This window comes from Ptychodera flava, chromosome 10, assembly GCF_041260155.1.
Source record: "Ptychodera flava strain L36383 chromosome 10, AS_Pfla_20210202, whole genome shotgun sequence".
Taxonomy (NCBI): domain Eukaryota; kingdom Metazoa; phylum Hemichordata; class Enteropneusta; family Ptychoderidae; genus Ptychodera; species Ptychodera flava.
In genome coordinates, this window is record NC_091937.1 from 25,092,114 (window position 1) to 25,112,185 (window position 20,072).

A 20,072-nucleotide genomic window follows, 5' to 3' on the forward strand; every position below is an offset into this window, starting at 1 on the left:
CTGTTAGTATTTTACTCCCCAGAAACGATGACAGCTAGTCTGTTAATAAAACATTAGAGTTATCGTACGGCGGTATACGGTCTCAAGATGATCTTCTCCATGAGATATCGAAGCAAGGTGGCGCTGTTTTGTGATGAACGCTTCATTGACTTTTAAAACGATAGAAGTAAAATTATGAAGCTAAGCTGTTCTTCCACTGCTCAGATTCACAATGCAACAACGCTTTAGTGAGAGCTTGTCTGCATAGCTGTAAATTATGAGTCGAGCTTTCAATGCCAGTAACCCACAGGGTCAACCCCTTCCCTGGAAGGCATTACCCTAGATACGCGTCCACAACTTAGCTGAAGGCTATTTTCAGGTAAGCCTATCGTATCGGCTGTTATTCGAACATGGGAATACCAGTAAGCAATTGATGTAACAACGACAAACAGTCAAACTGGTACAGACAAGCCGTGCGACGAGCAAGTCCGGCGGTCACTATAATTTCCTGATTTCGAAGACGTCGGATACTTGATCTGTCTTGTAACATCGCCAACGGTGGTCTGACATTGTAATTATGGGATCTCCAATTCTACCTTTCATCGGCATCGGCTTGACAGTGCTGGCTGTGCTTTTCTACATCATCGCTACTGCGACCAATGCATGGGCAAGTCACAGAGGGGTCGACAGTACTGCCGATTTGGGTCTGTGGAAATCCTGTTACGGGTCAACATGCGACACCCTTGGTTTTATTTTGACAAATGCTGGTAAGCGTTGTCCCGACTCTAGGGTAATATGATGGATTATTTCAGTATTTCTTCTTGCCTTTATCAATTTCTCCTACTCGTCATTTCACAAAGTAACATTCAAAGATGTAAAATGGGTTATCGTAAACAATATAATTCAATAAAGAAGAGTAATGCTAGCTCTGTGTTCTACATGACTACATTATTCGCGCTTCAACGTTAACCATTTATGTGCATAAATATTTACGATTACAACATGTTAGCTTTTTTCCAATCTCCGCTTTATATAATTATCATTATAATGCTAAAATGATTTTCAATGTTTCCTCAGTATACAACCCTGCCATAGGAATTAAAACAGCCATTTTAATGTGTTTTGCATTGTCATGGCGGAGTGTTGTAATACTGCTAAAGTCTCGAGCTCAGTGAAGCCTAAGATAACATCAGATCACGTAGGACCGAGATGCCTTAACTGTGATATGTTGAACACTTGTGCCAAACTCACAACGACGGTTCTGTTCCTGAAGTTCAATTCAAATTGCTCTACTTCTTGTAAATAGCTCAATTGGATACAATTCGCCAATTTCGCAAGTATATGTGACAGTAATACAGCAATACCATATTATAAATTTGAATGTGTTTCTTAAAATTGTGAGAAAATAAGTCAAATCCCTTTGCTTGTCAACGGCTATTTGTACGGTGCATTGCCGTGTCATATTTGTTGATTTAAAAAATCGATCTAACAAGGCGTAAACAATAACGAGTTCAAACATCGCTTGTTGCGAAGAAAACCGAGGTACATGTATCACCTTTAACAACCAGGGTTTCAACTTGAAATGGGCGTGGCACTATTTCTTTGGTCGGCGGTTGAATTATGGTCTACGCTTTTTTCACGATCTATCAATCATTCTGAAATGGTCCATTGTGACGCATTCTGCCATTGTAGCTATAGTGTACTCGTGACGAGGTAAAAGTTGATCTTTGGAAGATTCTACTACGAATTGAAGGGATACTCAACATTCTAGAAATCGAAAAGGCAAAATAAATTATGAATATATACGTCAATCAAACAAAAACTTGTCATAAAATGTAATTTGTACCTACAGGTCATGTGTCTTCAGCACCATATATTTTTAAGTAATGCATTGTCTTCCTACTCTCAAATAATATAAAGGAGGCGTCATTTATTGAAATGCTGGGATACAAAATTAACATCAAAACTGTTAGGCTGACAAAATACAACGATTGTACGTCGTTTTGTGAAGCGTGCTAGCGAAAGCGGCTTCATTTATGAGTAAAGCCGCCTTCGACAACAGTGTGTCACGACGTTTAACACTAGCGTCCTTAGGTGGTCTATCGCTTTAGGAAGGTCAAAGTTCGGTGCTCCATAATGTCGACTTTGGTATAGCCATTATAAACGCTATGCTTTAATTGACAGCCTTACAGGTTTGTACATCATTTGCAGTCGGAGCCCAAGACGTCATGGGTGTACACGTGTGGAGGAAGGGGTTTCAATACAACAAATTGTGTGCCTCTGACAGCTTGAAAATCATTCGTCTATATGTCATAAAATTTCAAGATGTGTCACATAATAATCATCGATAAATCTCCATCTGGTCAGAATTTTGAGTGTCGATTTAGTGTAATGGGTTTCTTTTAAAGCCTAAACCAAATTTGATGTTACTTTCAAGGTATTTCAATTGTATTTAGCATGCGAAAAGTTTGTTTGATATAGCTTACTGATCATTAACTATCGATTCTTGTTATAGTTAAGGCTATATATCGAAACTTACTTCACAAGACACGATCTCATTCTTGACATCTATAAGTAATACAGAGGTTTAGTCATGCAAGAAGTGTGGTAGGTGTGGCGTACTGGTTTTTAGACCTTTTTAGCGAACCCGTGCAATTAAGCCAAATATCAAAAACATATCGAAACGGATTGGACTGAGTTTGAGCGGAGTTCATAGGTACTTATCATTCTAAGGGTTAGTTCGACCGAAAATTTGATGTGCTTGACTCGACGGACAGCAGTTCATTTACAAATGTATTTATTTTAGTTAGGTCAAACATCAAAACTGAGTGCCAAGAATTCAAAAGTGACACCAGATGTACATTTTCATGCATAGCTTTAGCTAGTTACGCTGAAAGATTTGTGAAAATTGACGAATGATTATTCCGTATTTGCATATTATCGAACTATTCTGATACGGCAACTTGTCATTTTTTTACTCAGAATGACATAAACGTATACTACAAACTATTCCGTGAATGTACTATAAACTTAACAACACAGAACTATATTCTATTTCATTATTTTTGCTGAAGCCCTGTGACGCTGTGACGTTACAATTTCTCTGCAGACGCAATCTACGTCTCCCGGTTTGCCATGATCACGGCCATATTGGTTGCCGTGGGAGCTCTCATTATCCCTCTCCTTGTGTTCTTCAAGAAACTTCAGAAGAAGTTGGTGAAGGTATCTGCTGGATTAATCATTGGTACAGGTGCGTTTTAACATGATTCAGTACTTTTCATTTGTTGTTTTTTAATGTAGGAATTTACTCATGTATGCAAACCTTAGCCTCGAACTAAAAATATGAGAGATTTTTTTTTGGCTCAACTATTACGTACATGTGCCGGGATTCAATGCGCCCATCTGAGAACTGTCTGTATGTCGGACGAATGCAGATATTAGAGAAGTGGCAGACTAAATGCATTGCTCCTGTCATTGATATCCAGATACATGCTGTTCCTGAATAACTTTCAAATTTATTTAAAAACGTGACCACGATCAAGCGGCAAAAACACTCGAGAAAGCAAGTTTAAATGATGGGATGTATCGTCTACAGTTAGTATCATTCAGTAATGAATAAAAATCATTACATTTTAATTTGGGAAAGCGATATTTTTTACGTCAAAACCTAGCCCATTGTTAGTGTATTTTGAAAGCACTATTCTTGCAAACTAAAACGTAGATTGCCGTGAGAGTTATTTATTTTGAGATTGCTGATTCTTTTTTCATGTACTGGCACCTAATAATAGAAGACTCAATATGTTCAATGATTTATGATTTGATAACTGGCCTGGTGGTGAATGCAAATAATGTAAACAATTTTATGCACTCTTGGTTGTACTGTCATATATTTAAGAGTATCTATAACCTCATATTTTTGTCTCTTTTAGTGCACTTTCCCCAATTTGGTAGTTGCTGCCCCATTATATAGAGCAACTGTAAGGGCCCCATAGGGCTGTTGTACAAACTGATGTTTTGCAGAAGTGGGTCCAAAATGTATTCTAAGTGGTCGTGGGTGATCTTTGACCTTATAATCAGTTTCTGCCATTCATTTGAAAATAGAAAAAATGGTTACACATAATATCGGTCGTCATATTGGCAGAACAGTCTTCTAAGAAACTTTTCACAGGAGTTTGGTTTACAGGCTCGTATACAGTTTTGTCACAAAAATGTGCCTCAACTCTGAGAAACTTAACATCAGACCATTTCCTTTGAAAATCACAAATAAAAATCCCGAGTCACAGTGCAAATGCTTGACGTGATTAAGTAATATCGGTTGTTATGCTTGTCTGACGATTCTCTCAGAAACTGTTCACCCTGTTAAAACAGGTGTTTATAGGAATATTGTTTTTATTTCGATTTGAAAATGGTCATTTTAAGTCATTTGTTTCTCCAGTGCAATCATCGCACGTTGACTCAAGATGTTGGAATTCGTGTTTTGCAAAGGCAATGTTCTATTGAGTAAATGCAATCGTAACACGATTGGAACTAATATGAGAGAGAGGGATCTTCAAATTGTTCAAATTTATCAAAAGTGTGAGGTGCCCTATAGCTTAAAAGTTCCAATATTATAAATTAAATGAAAATAAGTGTATTGTTAAAAACGAAAAGCAGATGAGCTCATATATGCATATTAAATCACTATTACTACAATATCCAATTATCCCAAATTAGCTCAAATCGCGTTTCGTGTAAATTTGCATATTGCAAACATTACACATTAGACATATTTGCTAATCTTCTTTTCCTCGCCTTGACGTAAAATTTCAATTCTATCAGAATTAATCCCTGTATGACTTTGAACTCCATGGAAAGAGTCTCGCCACTACCCACATTGTTAAAGTGGATGTTTCAATGTCTGTGTCCACGATGCTACATGATTAAGTTGTTGTTTTTTGTAATTCCTTTTCGTCAGCCGTATTGGTATTGTGCGGCACCATCTCGTTCGCAGTGTTCAAGGAGGACCGCTTGACCGAGTACGGCTATGGCTACTCCATCATCCTCGCCTGGCTCTCCATACCGATAGCCATCGCTGGTGGCGTCCTTATTCTGCTCGGTGGTCTGGAAACTCCGGTCAAGTTTATGGAGAATGATGTGGCACTTGCTTAGACTTCTTACAACGGACGAAGATGTGCAACTTCCTGAGGCTCTCCTTCGTCACCTGAAAACATAGTCAGACCAGTCGTTGCGTATATGACCCAGAGCATGGAGACGTATGATATTAAACTACATCGTGATCGCAAGGTGTAGAGAAAGGACAGCCAATTGTAATTTACGCTGCAATGACTATTTTGCAGATAGTGCGTATGGATAAGATTTTATAAGGATTTTTGTATCTAATAGATAATAATAATACTCTTCTTGTAGCTTATCTCAGCATCGATATCAACATGTGGGTGTTAAGGTTGCTTTAATAAAGTTTCAGCTCTCTAAATTTTATTCTGTTGCTTTTATGATTTCTTTGCCAAATTTATACATATTTTGATTCATACAAATTTATCAAAAGGCTCCTTGCTTTGCCGACAGGGCCATCAAATCTGCGATTACGTTAGCAAACACACATTTTAGTGTATAGGGCTCAATATCAAAAACGTATGTTTGAAATCGGTAGTAGGTTTTTAAGATAGCATGTTCTGGAGTTGTCATCGTTTCTCGCACTCTAACGTTTCAAGTGGAAGCAACCACGTATTCTGTTGTAGCCAGTGTTGTATTAGTTTATTATGAAAAATATGTTAGGTTTTTCTACAATAAGCATGGAATAAATGTTGAAGGATTAAAAGAAATCCTTCGAAATGGGGTGCATAAAATATTTTCGCAGCATATGTAAAATTGTAGAACTACTTGACACTGAGGTCAAAAGTTCAAGGCAACGAATGTATTGTACATGACGGCCAGCCTTGAAGTACAGATGAACGGCTAGCCTAAGTATTAGCTGGCAGTCAGCAGAATCTTTTTGCGCCTTATTTAGCGTCGTCTTTCTCTAGAAGACTATGTGTAATGTTTTATGTCACTTTTAATGTCTGCTTGTTGCCCAGCTTTCGGATGTCACTTTCTCCCCTTGTGTCTGTCTCTCTTTGTCAGTCTCTTTTTATAACTTTCTCTCTAAAGATTCGCTGCCTTTGATGGTGGCCAGATATAAGTCTAAAGTAAACGGACAAGGGTAATGAGAAAAGTTTGCCGAAAGTCTCCTAGATCTATAGGGACACCCGCCTACAAAGTTTCTTTATCTTAATTTCAATTGTCTTGCGTTAACAAATATATGTGAATCACATAGGATGGCCCTGAGTCCTCTGTCATGCATGGAGAAGTTAAGCACCTTTCAATAAACGAATGAAATATTTAAACGAACGAAGATGTCTTACGAGGAATATAAAGGATTGGATTTTATTTGTGTTCTGAACTTTTCAGGAGTCGGTGTCTTTTGAATTTTTACTGTGTTTATCACACGAAGTCGTCAAAAATGCGCCAAGACTAGCGTTTGCTGTTCACACTCGTTTTGGAAAATGATGCCAATTAATGTTGGTAATTGTAAAGATCTCAGTCATGCATATTAATTTTCATTTTACTTTCACGCCCAGCAACTTTTACAGAACCTCGACTGTGTCAACTTGTACTGCCCCTTTGCCTTTGACATGAAATGAGCGGCATATACCGCAGACACAGCGTTGCGAGGACGATAGGGGCAATCTCACTGAAATGCTCCGTCAACGCTATTGTAGCCTAAACCGTAACTCATTCTTCTCAATAATGATTGTGGACCATGGAGCTGGAGATGAATAGGTTTATGTCTTGATCAAAAGCGGCCCGCTCTACTATGTTCATAGCAAAAGAAAGCCATTGTTCATGTCCTCCAAACCAGAGGGACACAAAAACTTGCCAACAATAAACGAACCTGTACCTGAACATCACAATCGAACTGCCATGTCACGCTGGTCAAGCTCTAGTGCTTAAAACTTAGCCACAAAGAAGGAAAGAGAAATATGCGTACTCTTAAATTGCTTGCTGTCTTAACTACTTCTTGATTCATACAGGACTTCCTCCAGTTTTCGGGGTAGCGACATAATATTCATGTGTGTTCATGATTTTTAGAATATATCCCTGAAAGTGTACTGACTCAGAGAGATTCCGTCTACTAACCTTCCTTGTTTTAGACGAAAATGTTATTTGTTTAACGGAATTTATGTAAGGTGACGGTAAAAAGCCACACAAAAAAACTCCCAACGTTTCCCGCCATTCGCATGGAAATGATAATTTGACAATCAAGGCATTTGCAAGAGTTCCTTAGGTTATATACTTATTGAAGTTTGATCCCTGTTGTGACCTCAGTTACCGTGGTAATGAGGTCAGGGTTCGGTTGAAAAGTCATCACTTAGTTCAACCAATCGGAACGGCTCGTAAGTTAAGACTGTTGTCGATATGAACTTGACAATTTACTGGCCAGGACGAGAAACATAATAGTACGCAGCTATAACGTTAATTAGGATCCACTGTTGGAGACGGAGTCGAATGTTTTATTCACCGAGAGTGTAGACTGATATTGTAATTATGGGATCTCCTGCTCTACTGTTCATCGGTGTCGGTTTGGACGTGCTAGCTGCGCTCTTCAACATCGTGGCTACTTCGACCAATTCTTGGGCAAGTTACGAAGAAACGTCGGTGAAAAGTACCGTTGGCTTATGGAAACTTTGTGACACAGCATCGTCCGTAAACACGTGTTCTGATATTAAGTCTTGCAATGTACCAGGTAAGTTCGTACGGCCATGCTGTACTCTAGAAAGGAGATAGAGGGCGTCGTGATATCAGTTTCTTGTATCTGTTTTTGTCACATATTCTTTGTTTATTGAACAATTTTCGACTTCATAGTGTCTGTCTTGCATATGTAGCAGTTTTCCAGAGTGTGTTTTGTGTTTGTTTGTAATTTTTCAACAATTTTTTTTCTAATCCTTGGCCAATTTGAAATAGCATAAATCTCACCAACACTCTATAAAATAAACTAATGCAATTGATGTTCAGGTTTATAATGAACCGATAACTCCATGGCAACGAGACAACTACACTATGTTGTTACAGTTGACAATTGTCTTCCACCAGGGAGGGCATTGTCATGGCAGAGGTCACACAGTGTGCCATTGTGAAGCTTAAGGTCAGTAACCCTCTTGTCAAAGGGACCTGATAACCAAGCATATGACAACCTTCACTTGCGTTCATGATGGCAATGCCCTTTCTTACAACTGCCTTAATCTGCAACCTGGTTCGCGAAATTTCTCGAATTAGTTTAGATATAATTTTACCTAGCCATTTTTGCAATTTTGTGTCAGTTGCAATATCAAAAATATTGCCATATTTGAGAATGAACAAATACTTTTTTGAAGAATTTTTTCATTTTTCGAAGTGTAATATCCGCGTACCAATTTTAGCATCACACAGGACAAAACTCGATGGATTTATCGACAGCTTTATAATTTTGTACAGAGGGAGAGTTGGCCCTTTTAGCGTTCTAACTCAGGAAAATACACCAACATTTTACTGGCTACATAATGTGGAGTATTCAGATTGCAGTCAGTTTCTTACCAAAGGAGTTACTCCTGATTTGACAAGACGTTCAATTTAAACAGAACGCAATTGGAACTATTTTGTGATTATAAGATGAACAGTAAAAGTCACAGAATATGCTTTCTAAGAGAGGGTTTACTCAAAGCATTTAGTATTTATCAATTTTCTTGTGAAAATATCAAAATTGTAATTATCCACTTAAATGTTAAAGTAGTATAAAAATTGTAGTATTTAAAGCCATCTGCTTTTCAATATTTGTAAATTTATCCTTTTTGACAATTTTTAAGGACAATTCGTCTCATTAAAGTTCCATTAGCTGTATCTTCTGGCGATTTTTCGTTAGTTTTGATTGAAATGATCACTGGCTCATGTTGAATAGCCTGTCAAATAACAGAAAATCGCTGCTATTCGGAAACATTACGTGCCCTACAACTAAGTAACATGTGATTTTACAACGAAAATTTCAATTTTTGTCCGGACAGAAATACAAACTCTGTTGACACGCGGATTGCAACGTAGGCATTCTTCTGCACCTGCGCAAGCCATTTACAGCAATTTCAAAATAAATATTCATTACTTATGCCCAGCACTTACGTCGTAGTCCATTGTCCGAGCACCTTGCGTAGCAAGATGTCTGGCAATCCACGACGCAATGTTGTTTTGATCCCGCAATAAACGTGAACTTGTACATCTCGCATGATCGCGGCGTCATCATATATACGTTCTCCCAAGCACGCTGAGCATGCCAGACATCAACAAACGAGCTCGGAAGGGCAACACGTCTGAACAAAAATTAGCAGTTTTGTGTGGCTATAACATCACTAATCATGTTTGTTTCTTCGTAATACAACATTTTGCAACAAATATGAGCCTCCAACATGGAATTTTCCGAGGTAAAAAATGGTCAAAAGTTACAAATAATGGCTCTTTAATACACATTCTTGAAAATGTCAAGATTAAAGGTCAAAACTTGATGATTGCTGTATTGTTTAGAGGACCTGGATGCATTTGAAGAATATTATAAGTGCAATCCAAGAAATGTGTCAAGGTCGTAGCGTAGGGCGTGCGATAAGCGTATGCGAAAATATATTGTGGGATGAAAGTCAATTTTCGCCATGAAACATAAATTTGTCTCTTTTGACTCAGAGTTGTGTTTTTCCAACTATTCATGTTCTTGTTGAAGCTACAGACTTATAAACACAATACCCTTTCAATACGAAATGCGCATTATTATACATTTCTGTCATGCATATATGAGCTGAGTTTTCATGCTTAAATAGTCGTGTTGGTTTTAAATAAATTTAAATTGTGTCAATCAAAATACAAGTTGTATCCCTAAAAATACCAAACATGATAATAACAAATACAGGTTCGATTTTGGAAATTAAACTGTCATTCAAAAAATCGAACATATATTTTCGAACCTGTGTTTTCTACCGCTCAGAGAATTTTTCTTTTCCCCAGGGATTTTTTTACAGATCCTCGAATGTAACGACCTATATTACTAGCCGAATGTTCTCTTGACATCAAGTGGTACACACCGTTCACGCTCGATCGGCTTCGCGAATTGTAGCAATAACCTGAATGAGACGCTTCATGCAGAAAATTAAAAAAGACCCATTGTGAAAGTTCAAGAAGACAGAAGGGCATACAAAGATTTGTAACAATATACTGCAATACAGAGACACAACAAGCAAAGTCGTGTCATGTCATGCTTCATGTATGCGTTCATTTATCACAGCTTTCAAAACCAATCAACTGTATACTTAGATGTTTTTAACCTTAACTAGGTTGAAGGACATATTTCAAGGACATATTAACTGTACGCCCTGGCTCTTTTTAAAGATCATAACATTTCTTCTTACCGTTGGTGGCGAAAACTGTTTTCCTGATAGACTTGATATCGTCCAGTGTTATTTCGATATAATATTTACTCACGTGATGGTCGCTAGAATATTGTCAAAGAGTGCATAATTCTAACTGACTCTCTCTCTGTCACGTGGAAATTTTCAGCATTGACAGCTACGCTAAGGTGTATCCGAAACAATATATTTCAAGCACGCCAACATTTACACCATTTAAAATTGATTATTTTAAGGTCAAGGCGTTTGCAATCCGTCCATTGTTAAAGTACTTAATGACGTTGAATCCATGATTTCACCTCCGTTCCCTTGGTGATGCAGTAAGGGTTCGGTTGAACGCCGTCACTATAATCAGCCAATCAGAACGGGCTTGTAAAATAAGGCTGTTGTGGAAACGATTTTAACAAATCAGTGCCGAGGACCAGTAACCTGGTAGTCTAACATTAATTTGAATCCTCAGTCTGAGGCGTCGATGTAGCACTTTTTCGCGTAATATCACCCAGAGAAGACCCTCATCGTGATCATGGGATCTCCAATTCTACCGTTCATCGGCATCGGTCTGACCGTGCTGGCTGTGCTTTTCTATATCATCGCTACTGCGACCAATTCGTGGGTCCAGGCAAGTTACGAAGAATCATCGGCAAAAACTACTGTTGGCTTGTGGAAACTGTGTAGCTCGGGTCCTTCCACAAACACATGTTATCCTATGACTGAAAATGTCCCAGGTAAGTTCGTATGGAGGCGCTGAAGCGAATAACATCTACCGCACGGCGTCGTAACATTGGTTTCTTGTTGTTAAATGCTTATCTTCTTTCCTTTGTAAGGTGATATTCAAAAATTCTGAAATTTGTAATGTCTGTTTTACATACTTTAATGAATTTTCAGGAGTTGAGATAACTATGCTCGGTTTCACTCTTTAACTTTTGTAATTCACAGCCAACTTGAATTTTCCCAAATACATTGTTCTTTACTGCGGTCTATAAATCAAACCGAATAAAATCGGCGTTCAAGTTTCTTGGAGGCCGACTACGCAATAACAAGGAGACACTTTCATTAACTTTTATTAGTGTGTAATACAACGCGCTATTGTTACACCAGAAAGGTTACCGGTAAAGTCAGAGCTAACAGTGATGTATAAGACTGTATTTGCTTTCACTGTGAAAATAGCCACCTTTTTTCAATTACTCAAAAAGAAATTGGTTAGTTACATATCTCTAACTTATTACAGGCATAAAATGACATGATTGCATTTAAAAATTATATGTGACACTTGGAACAATGGCTTAGTTTTTATGCAAACATAATGTGAATTCAACTTATGCAAATGTCATTTTTTTCAAACTTGTCTTCTTTGTACTGGTCTTTCGCCGACTGTCTTTCAATTTGAATATAATGGTCCTGTCACACGTTGACGAAGGGAATTTGGCGAATGCGCTGGGCGTACGTCGAATACGTTATGGGCAAGTTTTGTGTAAGTTAAGAGCACGCTGAAGCACGCTGAAGCACGCTGGTATGCGTCGTAGTACGGCGAGGTCGTCGAAAACTTGTGTACATGCACAAAACTTTTCGACGTACGCCAGCAAACGGCTCATGCGTCCCTCACACGGGGGGAGGGGGCATAAGTTGTAGTTAGGTTATGCGCTCGTTGACACAGGTTCACACACGTTTACTTATAAGTTACCCATAAGTCGAAATGAGTCAAGATAATTGTCTAGGGTACCCAAACGTATTTTAACCAATGAGTACGTTATGAATATGCTCTTTATATGCCTAAAATACATCGTTAGTTCAGCAAGCCAGCGTTTTAGAGAAATTTTGATAGGTCGGCATATGCTGGCTACATAGTCAAGGTGTGACAGTGCCCTAAGAAACAATGGTAATAAAACATGTATCATCTGGTACGATAAGCTGCAGTTCGCGATAGTATTTTGTTATGTTTTGTTGACTTGAACTTGGAGAGTCATGGTAACAAGAATGTAATCATTTAAATAGCGTGTCAAGTTAGCTGAATGTGGGCAATTCGCAATTTCAGATACTACAGAATGAATTGCTAGGAAAATAAATCATCTTTGTCATTAGCAGGACACAATAGGGCAATGGTGTATCTACTCGTCCCATGATCCTGGTGTATCTACTCGTCCCATGATCCTTGATAAAGAGAGAAGCCACTTGATAAATGAACAAAGGCTTTCTGAAGTAATGATGAATGACTTCAAAGAATGACTTTTCGCATCACCAAGTTTTAGCCGTGAGGATATGTCGCCTGCGGGGCAGGGGTTAATGCCCCATTGTAGTCGAGCACCACTGTCAGACTAGCACAGTATGAACTATGAAACCAAATTTAAAAAAAACAAACTTTTCGGTGATGAAATCTTCAATATTTGCTATATGTTGTAAGCCAGCAACAGCAAAGCTTGCCTTGTACTGAGTTTTTTTAGGTTGTTGTAGTCATTTATAGAAACATACTGCGAGTGATCATATACTATTTAGAATTCGAAAAATGAAGCTTGGTCAAACGTAAACGGACTGCAAATTATTAAAGGAAAGATTGATAAATTGGCATTGAACATCAACTTGCACCAATACGCATTCGTGACATTACTGTCAGAGAGTAAAATGCATGCGTAATGTAAATATATAATTCTTCAAATAATAGAATCAGGCAGTAGCTGAATAATGCAAATATGGCGACTTTATAGTCTGCTAATAAGCAATAAAGCACACCAAACGATGGTATAAAACGAGATTTTGACCAGTTCACGACACATATGCACGGGCGATAGCGAGTGCATATATGAAGTGAACTGGTCAAATCGAGTGGTGTACCGTCGCTGGTGTGATTTATTGCTATTATATCATAACAGAATATTGAAATTCTGGCCTGGAACGTCATAAACGGATTTTTGCTCAAGCTGAGAGCTCGCGCGAAAGAGAGCCGTGGTATATCGCCAATGTACCACGGTTCTTTTCGCGTCTCGACCAATCAGATAGCTGTATTTGCACCATCAATATACTGGTATGATATAATATCATATATATTACATGTCGCACCATGACAGTCTGTTACTCAATCACGTGATGCATCCTTTTTTTCTGCAGCTGAAACCTACTTCTCTCGGTTTGCCATGATCACGGCAATATTGATTTCCGTGGGAGCTCTGGTTATTCCCTTCCTTGTCTTCTTCAAGAAACTCCAGAAGAAGTTCGTGAAGGTATCTGCGGGACTAATCATTGGGGCAGGTGCGTTTTCAAACATTGATTGCTAACACTTTGTTATAGGTATACAGTAACCCGTAATCTAGATATGCCCATATATGACCAAAGGGGTGTTCCTTGGCATTCAAAATGCCGATGTGAGGGCGCTGGATTTTAAAAGCGGCCACCCGCTTAAAATCTGTGATTGGTTAGATTTTCTCTTTCCATGGTAACTGTCGCAAAATTGGAACAGGTGACAGTATACCTTTAAGTGTTGCTTTCTTAAAACGTATATTGTAATTATGATAATTGACCCTGCCAAATGTTCATTGAAGGTTTTAGGACTGAATGATTGAGAAGTTTAATTGGGGAAAATGCTCGCGCGTACGAATTTTGGTGAAACTTAAGCTTTCCAGTCATCGTCATGTTATCCACGGACTCTCTTTATGGTTAGAAATAACTACTCACAAGATATAATTAGCATGTTTCATTTTGTTAATTAAATTAATGTAATACGCGCTCGGCATAAAAACTGAACGTTTTAATTTTGCTCAAACTCTCAACAAAGAAACTTCGAAACATTTTATTTCATTATAAAAATAAAAGTTTGGGTGTTAAGCTTCAAAATTTGGTACTACAGACACAAATAACCTAAAAATTAACAGTATTTCAAAGTTAATGGCCGCTATTCCTATGTTAATTTACCTTCATGGACAGGGGGAACTGAATTTTTTAAGTTCAACAAACAAAAAACCAAACAAACAAATGCTTTAGTCTCTCCAGAAGCTTCGAAACGAGTCCACAAGAAAACCAAAATAGCCCAAAGTATTGCTAAAAAATGAGCAGTCCGAATATTTGTCGCCGAGGTCCATTGTACAATGTGTAGGCTAGGACTTGTTAACTTTTTGGTGTTTTACCTCAAAGATCAATCGTTTCATTAATTCTTATTTCATCCCTTTCCGTCTTAAAGCCGTGTTGGTGTTGTGCGGTACCATCTCGATAGCAGTGTACAAAGGTGCGGATTTGGAGGGGTTCGGCTTTGGCTATTCCATCATCCTCGCCTGGCTCTCCATACCGATCGCCATCGCTGGAGGCGTCCTCATTCTGCTTGGTGGCTTAGATACACCAGTCAAGCTTATGGAAAAGGATGTGTCACTTTCATAAATATGTTCACATGAACATTGATGTTAAAACAGGCGTTTTGTGTCTACAACACTAAAAGCACGAGAACAAAGTAATGTTAAATAGAACAGCGTGATTGCATGTTATAAATATACTTTTTCAAATTTTATAATTTATAGTTCAGAACGCCTGACAATTCATAATTTGTAGATATTAAATTCATGACAGGTTTTACACTGGTTTTTGCTTTTGGAGCAGCTTTTAAATTCGCTCTGCAGCTCATTCGTCCAGAAATTGCTTACAATAATTAAATGTTCCCTTCGCTTTAACCCTTTCACCACCATGGTTCCACCCAAACCCATTGTTATCAATGGTGATCTTGGACATGTATACAGGGAACTGGGGGTGAAAGGGTTAAAGTTATTGCTTGTAAAATTATTGTGTCTATCTCATTCTGATGCTTGTATGATTTCGCTAAAAAAACCATATCCATTCAGTGTTTTAACATATCAAGCATTGATATTTCGCATGTCTTTTAGGAAATGTGTTTATACATTGCCAATGGGGTCGTCATCAAGAACAAACATTTAGATTTGTGTTATAAATGATAATATAATACATGTGAGTTTTGTGACGTCATCACTCAGATTATTACTGAGAATGTATACGATTATCCAGTATTGTCGCCCAAGATATTTTGTACACCTACAAATTCACTGGCTTCACTAAAACTATAAAATAATAGAATAATGCAACTCCTTCCCGGCCAATAATGGACTCGAGTAAACGATGCACTCAATAATGTACTCGACATGGCAAAATTTAGGATCGTGCATTATGTCATGCAAAGTTTGTTTTCGTCCATTACGTGCCGGGTGGGGGTACATTATTGCTTAAATATATTTTTATTGTCCATCATTATCAACGTCCGATACTTTCACATAGGAGTAATTAATATAGTTGACATTACTCTCAAATTCCCAAAATGAATGTTTTCCTCCAGACGAAATTGACTTTTCCGCTTTTTTAAAAAGATTTGTAAATAAAAAAAGAATGATTAATCTAGAATGAAAGAATGAGTACTAGTAATCTTGGTCTCCATCTTTCGAGGACTGTGTGAATTATTTTTCGTTGTACGATACCTACATTCTGTGGAGTTTGTAATGGTGGTGAGGTTTGAGTTACTTTCTACTTCTAGAAAGGCAACGATGCCTTTCCAAGTGCTGGAAGAAGCTGTTGTAGTCATTATCTTAACCCGGTCAGTGCTGTAATTTTTCCAAAATAATTTCCATGTAACATTTACAAATTTTTTATGATTTTTTGCGATTTTTTATAGTTGTGGATCAAGTAGTCATAACTTTGCAAAATGTTTGATTAAAAAAATCTGAACAAATTGTCTAAAATTGAAAAAAGTGTTTGGTGTTATATTCTGTAAAGGCAACAAAAATCGACTTTGGCATTCAAAGGGTTAATCTTATCAGTGCGCATATCATACGTCTTCCTTGCTCGCGCTTGTGCATAATCATTAATTTGTCAGACTGACTTTTAATGAAGCTTCTATATCTTCGTTTCTGCATTTCTTTGTCTTTCCAATTGTCTCGTCTTGTCTCATCCATGATGGCCAGTAGTCAAAAATTCTTCACGTTTTACATTTTTTTACATTTATTCATGCACGAAATACATTTTTACATTTAATACATTTTTGACATTTATAACACGAAAGGTCTGCACGAAATACATTCTAAGATCGGGTCGGGTCTAGCTGGGCTTGCACGAAATAAATTCTTTACATTTAATATATTTTTTCAATGAATGTCCGTACGAAATACACAAGCCCAGCTAGACCCGACCCGATCTTAGAATGTATTTCGTGCAGACCTTTCGTGTAATAAATGTAAAAAATGTATTAAATGTAAAGAATGTATTTCGTGCAGACCTTTCATGTAATAAATGTAAAAAATGTATTAAATGTATTAAATGTAAAGAATGTATTTCGTGCAAGCCCAGCTAGACCCGACCCGATCTTAGAATGTATTTCGTGCAGACCTATCGTGTAATAAATGTAAAAAATGTATTAAATGTAAAGAATGTATTTCGTGCAGACCTTTCGTGTAATAAATGTAAAAAATGTATTAAATGTAAAGAATGTATTTCGTGCAAGCCCAGGCGCCGATCTTAGAATGTATTTCATGCAGACCTTTCGTGTAATAAATGTAAAAAATGTTAAATCGGTAACTATTGGCCATAGCTCTCATGTCTCTCTGACTCTCAATGCATTTCCGTCCATCTTCTGTCTCAATGCGTATCTCCCTGTATCATTTACCCCTTCTTAACTCAAGGCTGAATTCTCGTGTCTGCTCGTAACACACATTTGTCTGTCTGAAAATCCAGGACCTTTGATGCTGAACCAAGATTTGAACTAAACTAACAAGCATAGTTTACCACGCGTCTTGCACTTGAAGCATATTAGGACATCGGCTAGCTTCTTTGAATACGTCAGACGTTTTTCACACGTTTTCTCTTTGTATGTCATCACAAAATGCAAAATGAGTAGGATAGCTTTGGGTCAAAAGTTTACTGTATACATCTATGTAAATTCCTATGACTCTGCAAGTTTACCACACTTCAAAAATCATATATATATATATATATATATATATATATATATATATATATATATATATATATATATATATATATATATATATATATATATATAATGTGTTGCGGTTTGGTATGGTACGGTTTAGTGTGGAATGGTATGGTATAGTATAGTATGGAATGGTATGGTATGGTATTGTGTGGTAAGGTATGGTATGGTATGGTGTGGTATGGTGCAGTGTGGTATTTTATCATGATCAATCATTTTTTTCTTCCAATACATGCTGGTCGGCTTCTTCAATGTTTGAACGTAAAAAAACGAAAGCAGTTTAAGTTCATCCATGTTAGGGCTCTTATATATGGCCATTAGACCGCGAGGGGCAAAATTACATGTTACTATTACATGTAATAGTAACACCGAGTGCAATATATATTATGCAGATTTAATATTATGCAGTGACTTAGAAACTATTCGTTATTATGCACACGTTCTTCACGTTTTATTCTGGTATTGTTGGACGGTGATTTACTTTCTTGTCGATGGCTAATCTTTTTGCAACAATGTTCATGCAACAGTGTCCATGCAACAGTGTCCATCAAAAAACTCGAAGGTAAAGAAAAGAACAATTGTTAAATCGACGTTGGTCAGTCATGTGTTTTAATCACTCTGTATCTGATTCAGAAAATCTGCATAATATAGTTCACACGTTGTAACTATTGCATGTAATTCTGCCCTTCGCGGTTTCAGGTCCATATATAAATAAGGGAGTCTCTGATTAATCACCAATGTAATAAATATGGCGAATCATCATGAGCTTTATTACGGGTGATCGGGCCAAATGAAGGGAGAGTGTTCTTATAAGTGTCAGTCCAGCTACAACCATAGAAGCAACACGTAGAGTGCGGGAACACACCAGGATCATGGCATAGATAAATTGAGGTTGATATTTGATAAATGAAAAGGTCATAACAAGAATAATGTGATTAACTGTGATTTTTTTTGACGTACGCATGCGCAAATTTTACATCATTATAAACATCAAGCCAAAATGAAAATAGTTGTTCATGTGCTCTTAAGCTTACAAACTTTGTAGTAAGCAGCATTTTTCACGGGAAAATGGAATGTTGCAATGCATCATCGGTAATGTATCTACATATGAAAGAAAACTGTGTCCTGATATATAAACATAGTTGCAATTTATTTTCCTTTTCGGAGAATTGGGGAATAATATTTGCACCTTGCAAGATCAGTATAGTAGGAAAAATATACTTTTTATTTTAATAGTATTATAAAATCAATGATAGTTCAAAAGGTTGAGATTAAAATTCCATGGGGTGGGTCGTATAGTGGTTTATACTTATTCCCACTATATTTGTTGTTCATAAAAGTATTACACAACAAAATAAACATCGATTTCTATGTACATAAAAAGAATAATTGGTTGAGAATCGGAAATTGTTGATAATTTATGAAGATATGATAATTGTAGAGTGTAGAAAAGCAATTCTATATTATTTGAAGTATTTTAGATATTATTCCCTAATATTTTTTTCGTTCAGCGAAGGAAAATACTCGTGACGTAATGACCGTGTCACCACGAGTCGAAGACGAGTGGTGACACGGTCATTACGTCACGAGTATTTTCCGAGCTGAATGAAGAAAAATATTAGGGAATAATATACTTATCACATGCACAAGCCAATAATTCGTTATTTTTTGCAAAATAAAATAAGTTTTCCATGACGATTCCGCGTTTAAACTTTTGAACTACTTTAGGAATAATATCAGTACGCCGTGCACAAGTTGTCAATCATTTCCAGTCGTCCGTCGTGTGCATTTGCGCTCACGTTCGTTCATGTGTGGAGCAAAGGACAGCTCTCGGTCTACATGTAGGCTACCTTCCGCAAAGTTATACTCTATTTCAAAGATAGCATAGTTCTAGAAATTTATCACAGACGAAGATACGCTATTTTTCGGGAACAAATATCGACTGAATCTCGACGGCGCGAACACAGTAAACGTCGCGCCTGACCCTGTTTGCAATGCGTACGGAACCCACGGTATACGCGACCAGCTTCGAGTTCGTTGTTTCCGCAAATTATTCACGTAATTCCTTCGGAATATACAGGCGGTACACTCTTGTGTTTACATTGTTCGGATTAGTAATGTCGTAGTCTGTGAAAATATCGATTTCATTACATGACTTTTGATCGTGGGAGAAACATCGGCCACCATGTTGTTTGTTTACATATTTACGAGCACACCGAAGATCGACAAAAAAAGGTCCGACGCACCAAAATTGATGACATAGACGCGGGTTGTCGTGACGTAGAACGACCAGAGAATAAATCCCGTATTTTTTGTTCGGAGACGACAAACTTTGCTTGTGCGTGTGATAACTGTTTTTGTCCCTTTTAACATAATTGGCTGATCATGCTTGGTTTATAAATTAGTATATGAATGGTGGAGTACAGGATTTATATTTCTGTGAACATGCAATGATGAATGAAATCATTGTATATCTTATCCACATCTATTAAGAACACATGAAAACCAATTTCATCAGCCAAATTAACTTCAAAAGTCCATTAAAAGTGTTATGTTTCAACAGATTATAGCTTGAAAACAAGTCCAGTGACCATACATTTCTAAAAGTATTTTTGTAAGTCAGACTCTTCATTTCTCATTCAATGACAAAATGTAAAAAAGAAATAGTTTAC

At 37.3% G+C, this 20,072-nt stretch overlaps 2 protein-coding genes across 3 annotated transcripts; both read left to right on the plus strand.

Annotated features, from left to right (window-relative positions):
* The first annotated feature begins 236 nt into the window (after positions 1 to 236).
* Positions 237 to 6,364, plus strand: LOC139142325 (epithelial membrane protein 1-like). Of its 2 annotated transcripts, none has more exons than XM_070712231.1 (3): positions 237 to 746; positions 3,089 to 3,229; positions 4,934 to 6,364. In XM_070712231.1, the coding sequence occupies exons 1-3, from the start codon at positions 557 to 559 to the stop codon at positions 5,125 to 5,127; spliced, it is 525 nt and encodes a 174-aa protein (XP_070568332.1). In that variant the 5' UTR covers positions 237 to 556; the 3' UTR covers positions 5,128 to 6,364. The 2 variants fall into 2 exon arrangements, with proteins under 2 accessions (XP_070568332.1, XP_070568333.1); XM_070712232.1 differs by having other exon boundaries at positions 4,970 to 5,428.
* A 4,123-nt stretch (positions 6,365 to 10,487) lies between these two features.
* LOC139142319 (epithelial membrane protein 1-like) lies at positions 10,488 to 16,077 on the plus strand. The gene is made up of 3 exons (XM_070712227.1): positions 10,488 to 11,158; positions 13,533 to 13,673; positions 14,599 to 16,077. Exons 1-3 carry the CDS (start codon positions 10,957 to 10,959, stop codon positions 14,790 to 14,792), a joined length of 537 nt encoding a protein of 178 aa, XP_070568328.1. The 5' UTR covers positions 10,488 to 10,956; the 3' UTR covers positions 14,793 to 16,077.
* Positions 16,078 to 20,072: the final 3,995 nt, after the last annotated feature.

What these genes read in the sequence shown, in the direction of transcription:
- LOC139142325 (XM_070712231.1), top strand. Translation starts at nt 557, where the DNA reads ATGGGATCTCCAATTCTACCTTTCATCGGCATCGGCTTGACAGTGCTG. An exon ending in TTTTATTTTGACAAATGCTG is followed by an intron (nt 747 to 3,088) that starts GTAAGCGTTGTC and finishes ATTTCTCTGCAG; the next exon opens with ACGCAATCTACGTCTCCCGG. An exon ending in TGGATTAATCATTGGTACAG is followed by an intron (nt 3,230 to 4,933) that starts GTGCGTTTTAAC and finishes CCTTTTCGTCAG; the next exon opens with CCGTATTGGTATTGTGCGGC.
- LOC139142319 (XM_070712227.1), top strand. Translation starts at nt 10,957, where the DNA reads ATGGGATCTCCAATTCTACCGTTCATCGGCATCGGTCTGACCGTGCTG. An exon ending in TATGACTGAAAATGTCCCAG is followed by an intron (nt 11,159 to 13,532) that starts GTAAGTTCGTAT and finishes TTTTTTCTGCAG; the next exon opens with CTGAAACCTACTTCTCTCGG. An exon ending in GGGACTAATCATTGGGGCAG is followed by an intron (nt 13,674 to 14,598) that starts GTGCGTTTTCAA and finishes TCCGTCTTAAAG; the next exon opens with CCGTGTTGGTGTTGTGCGGT.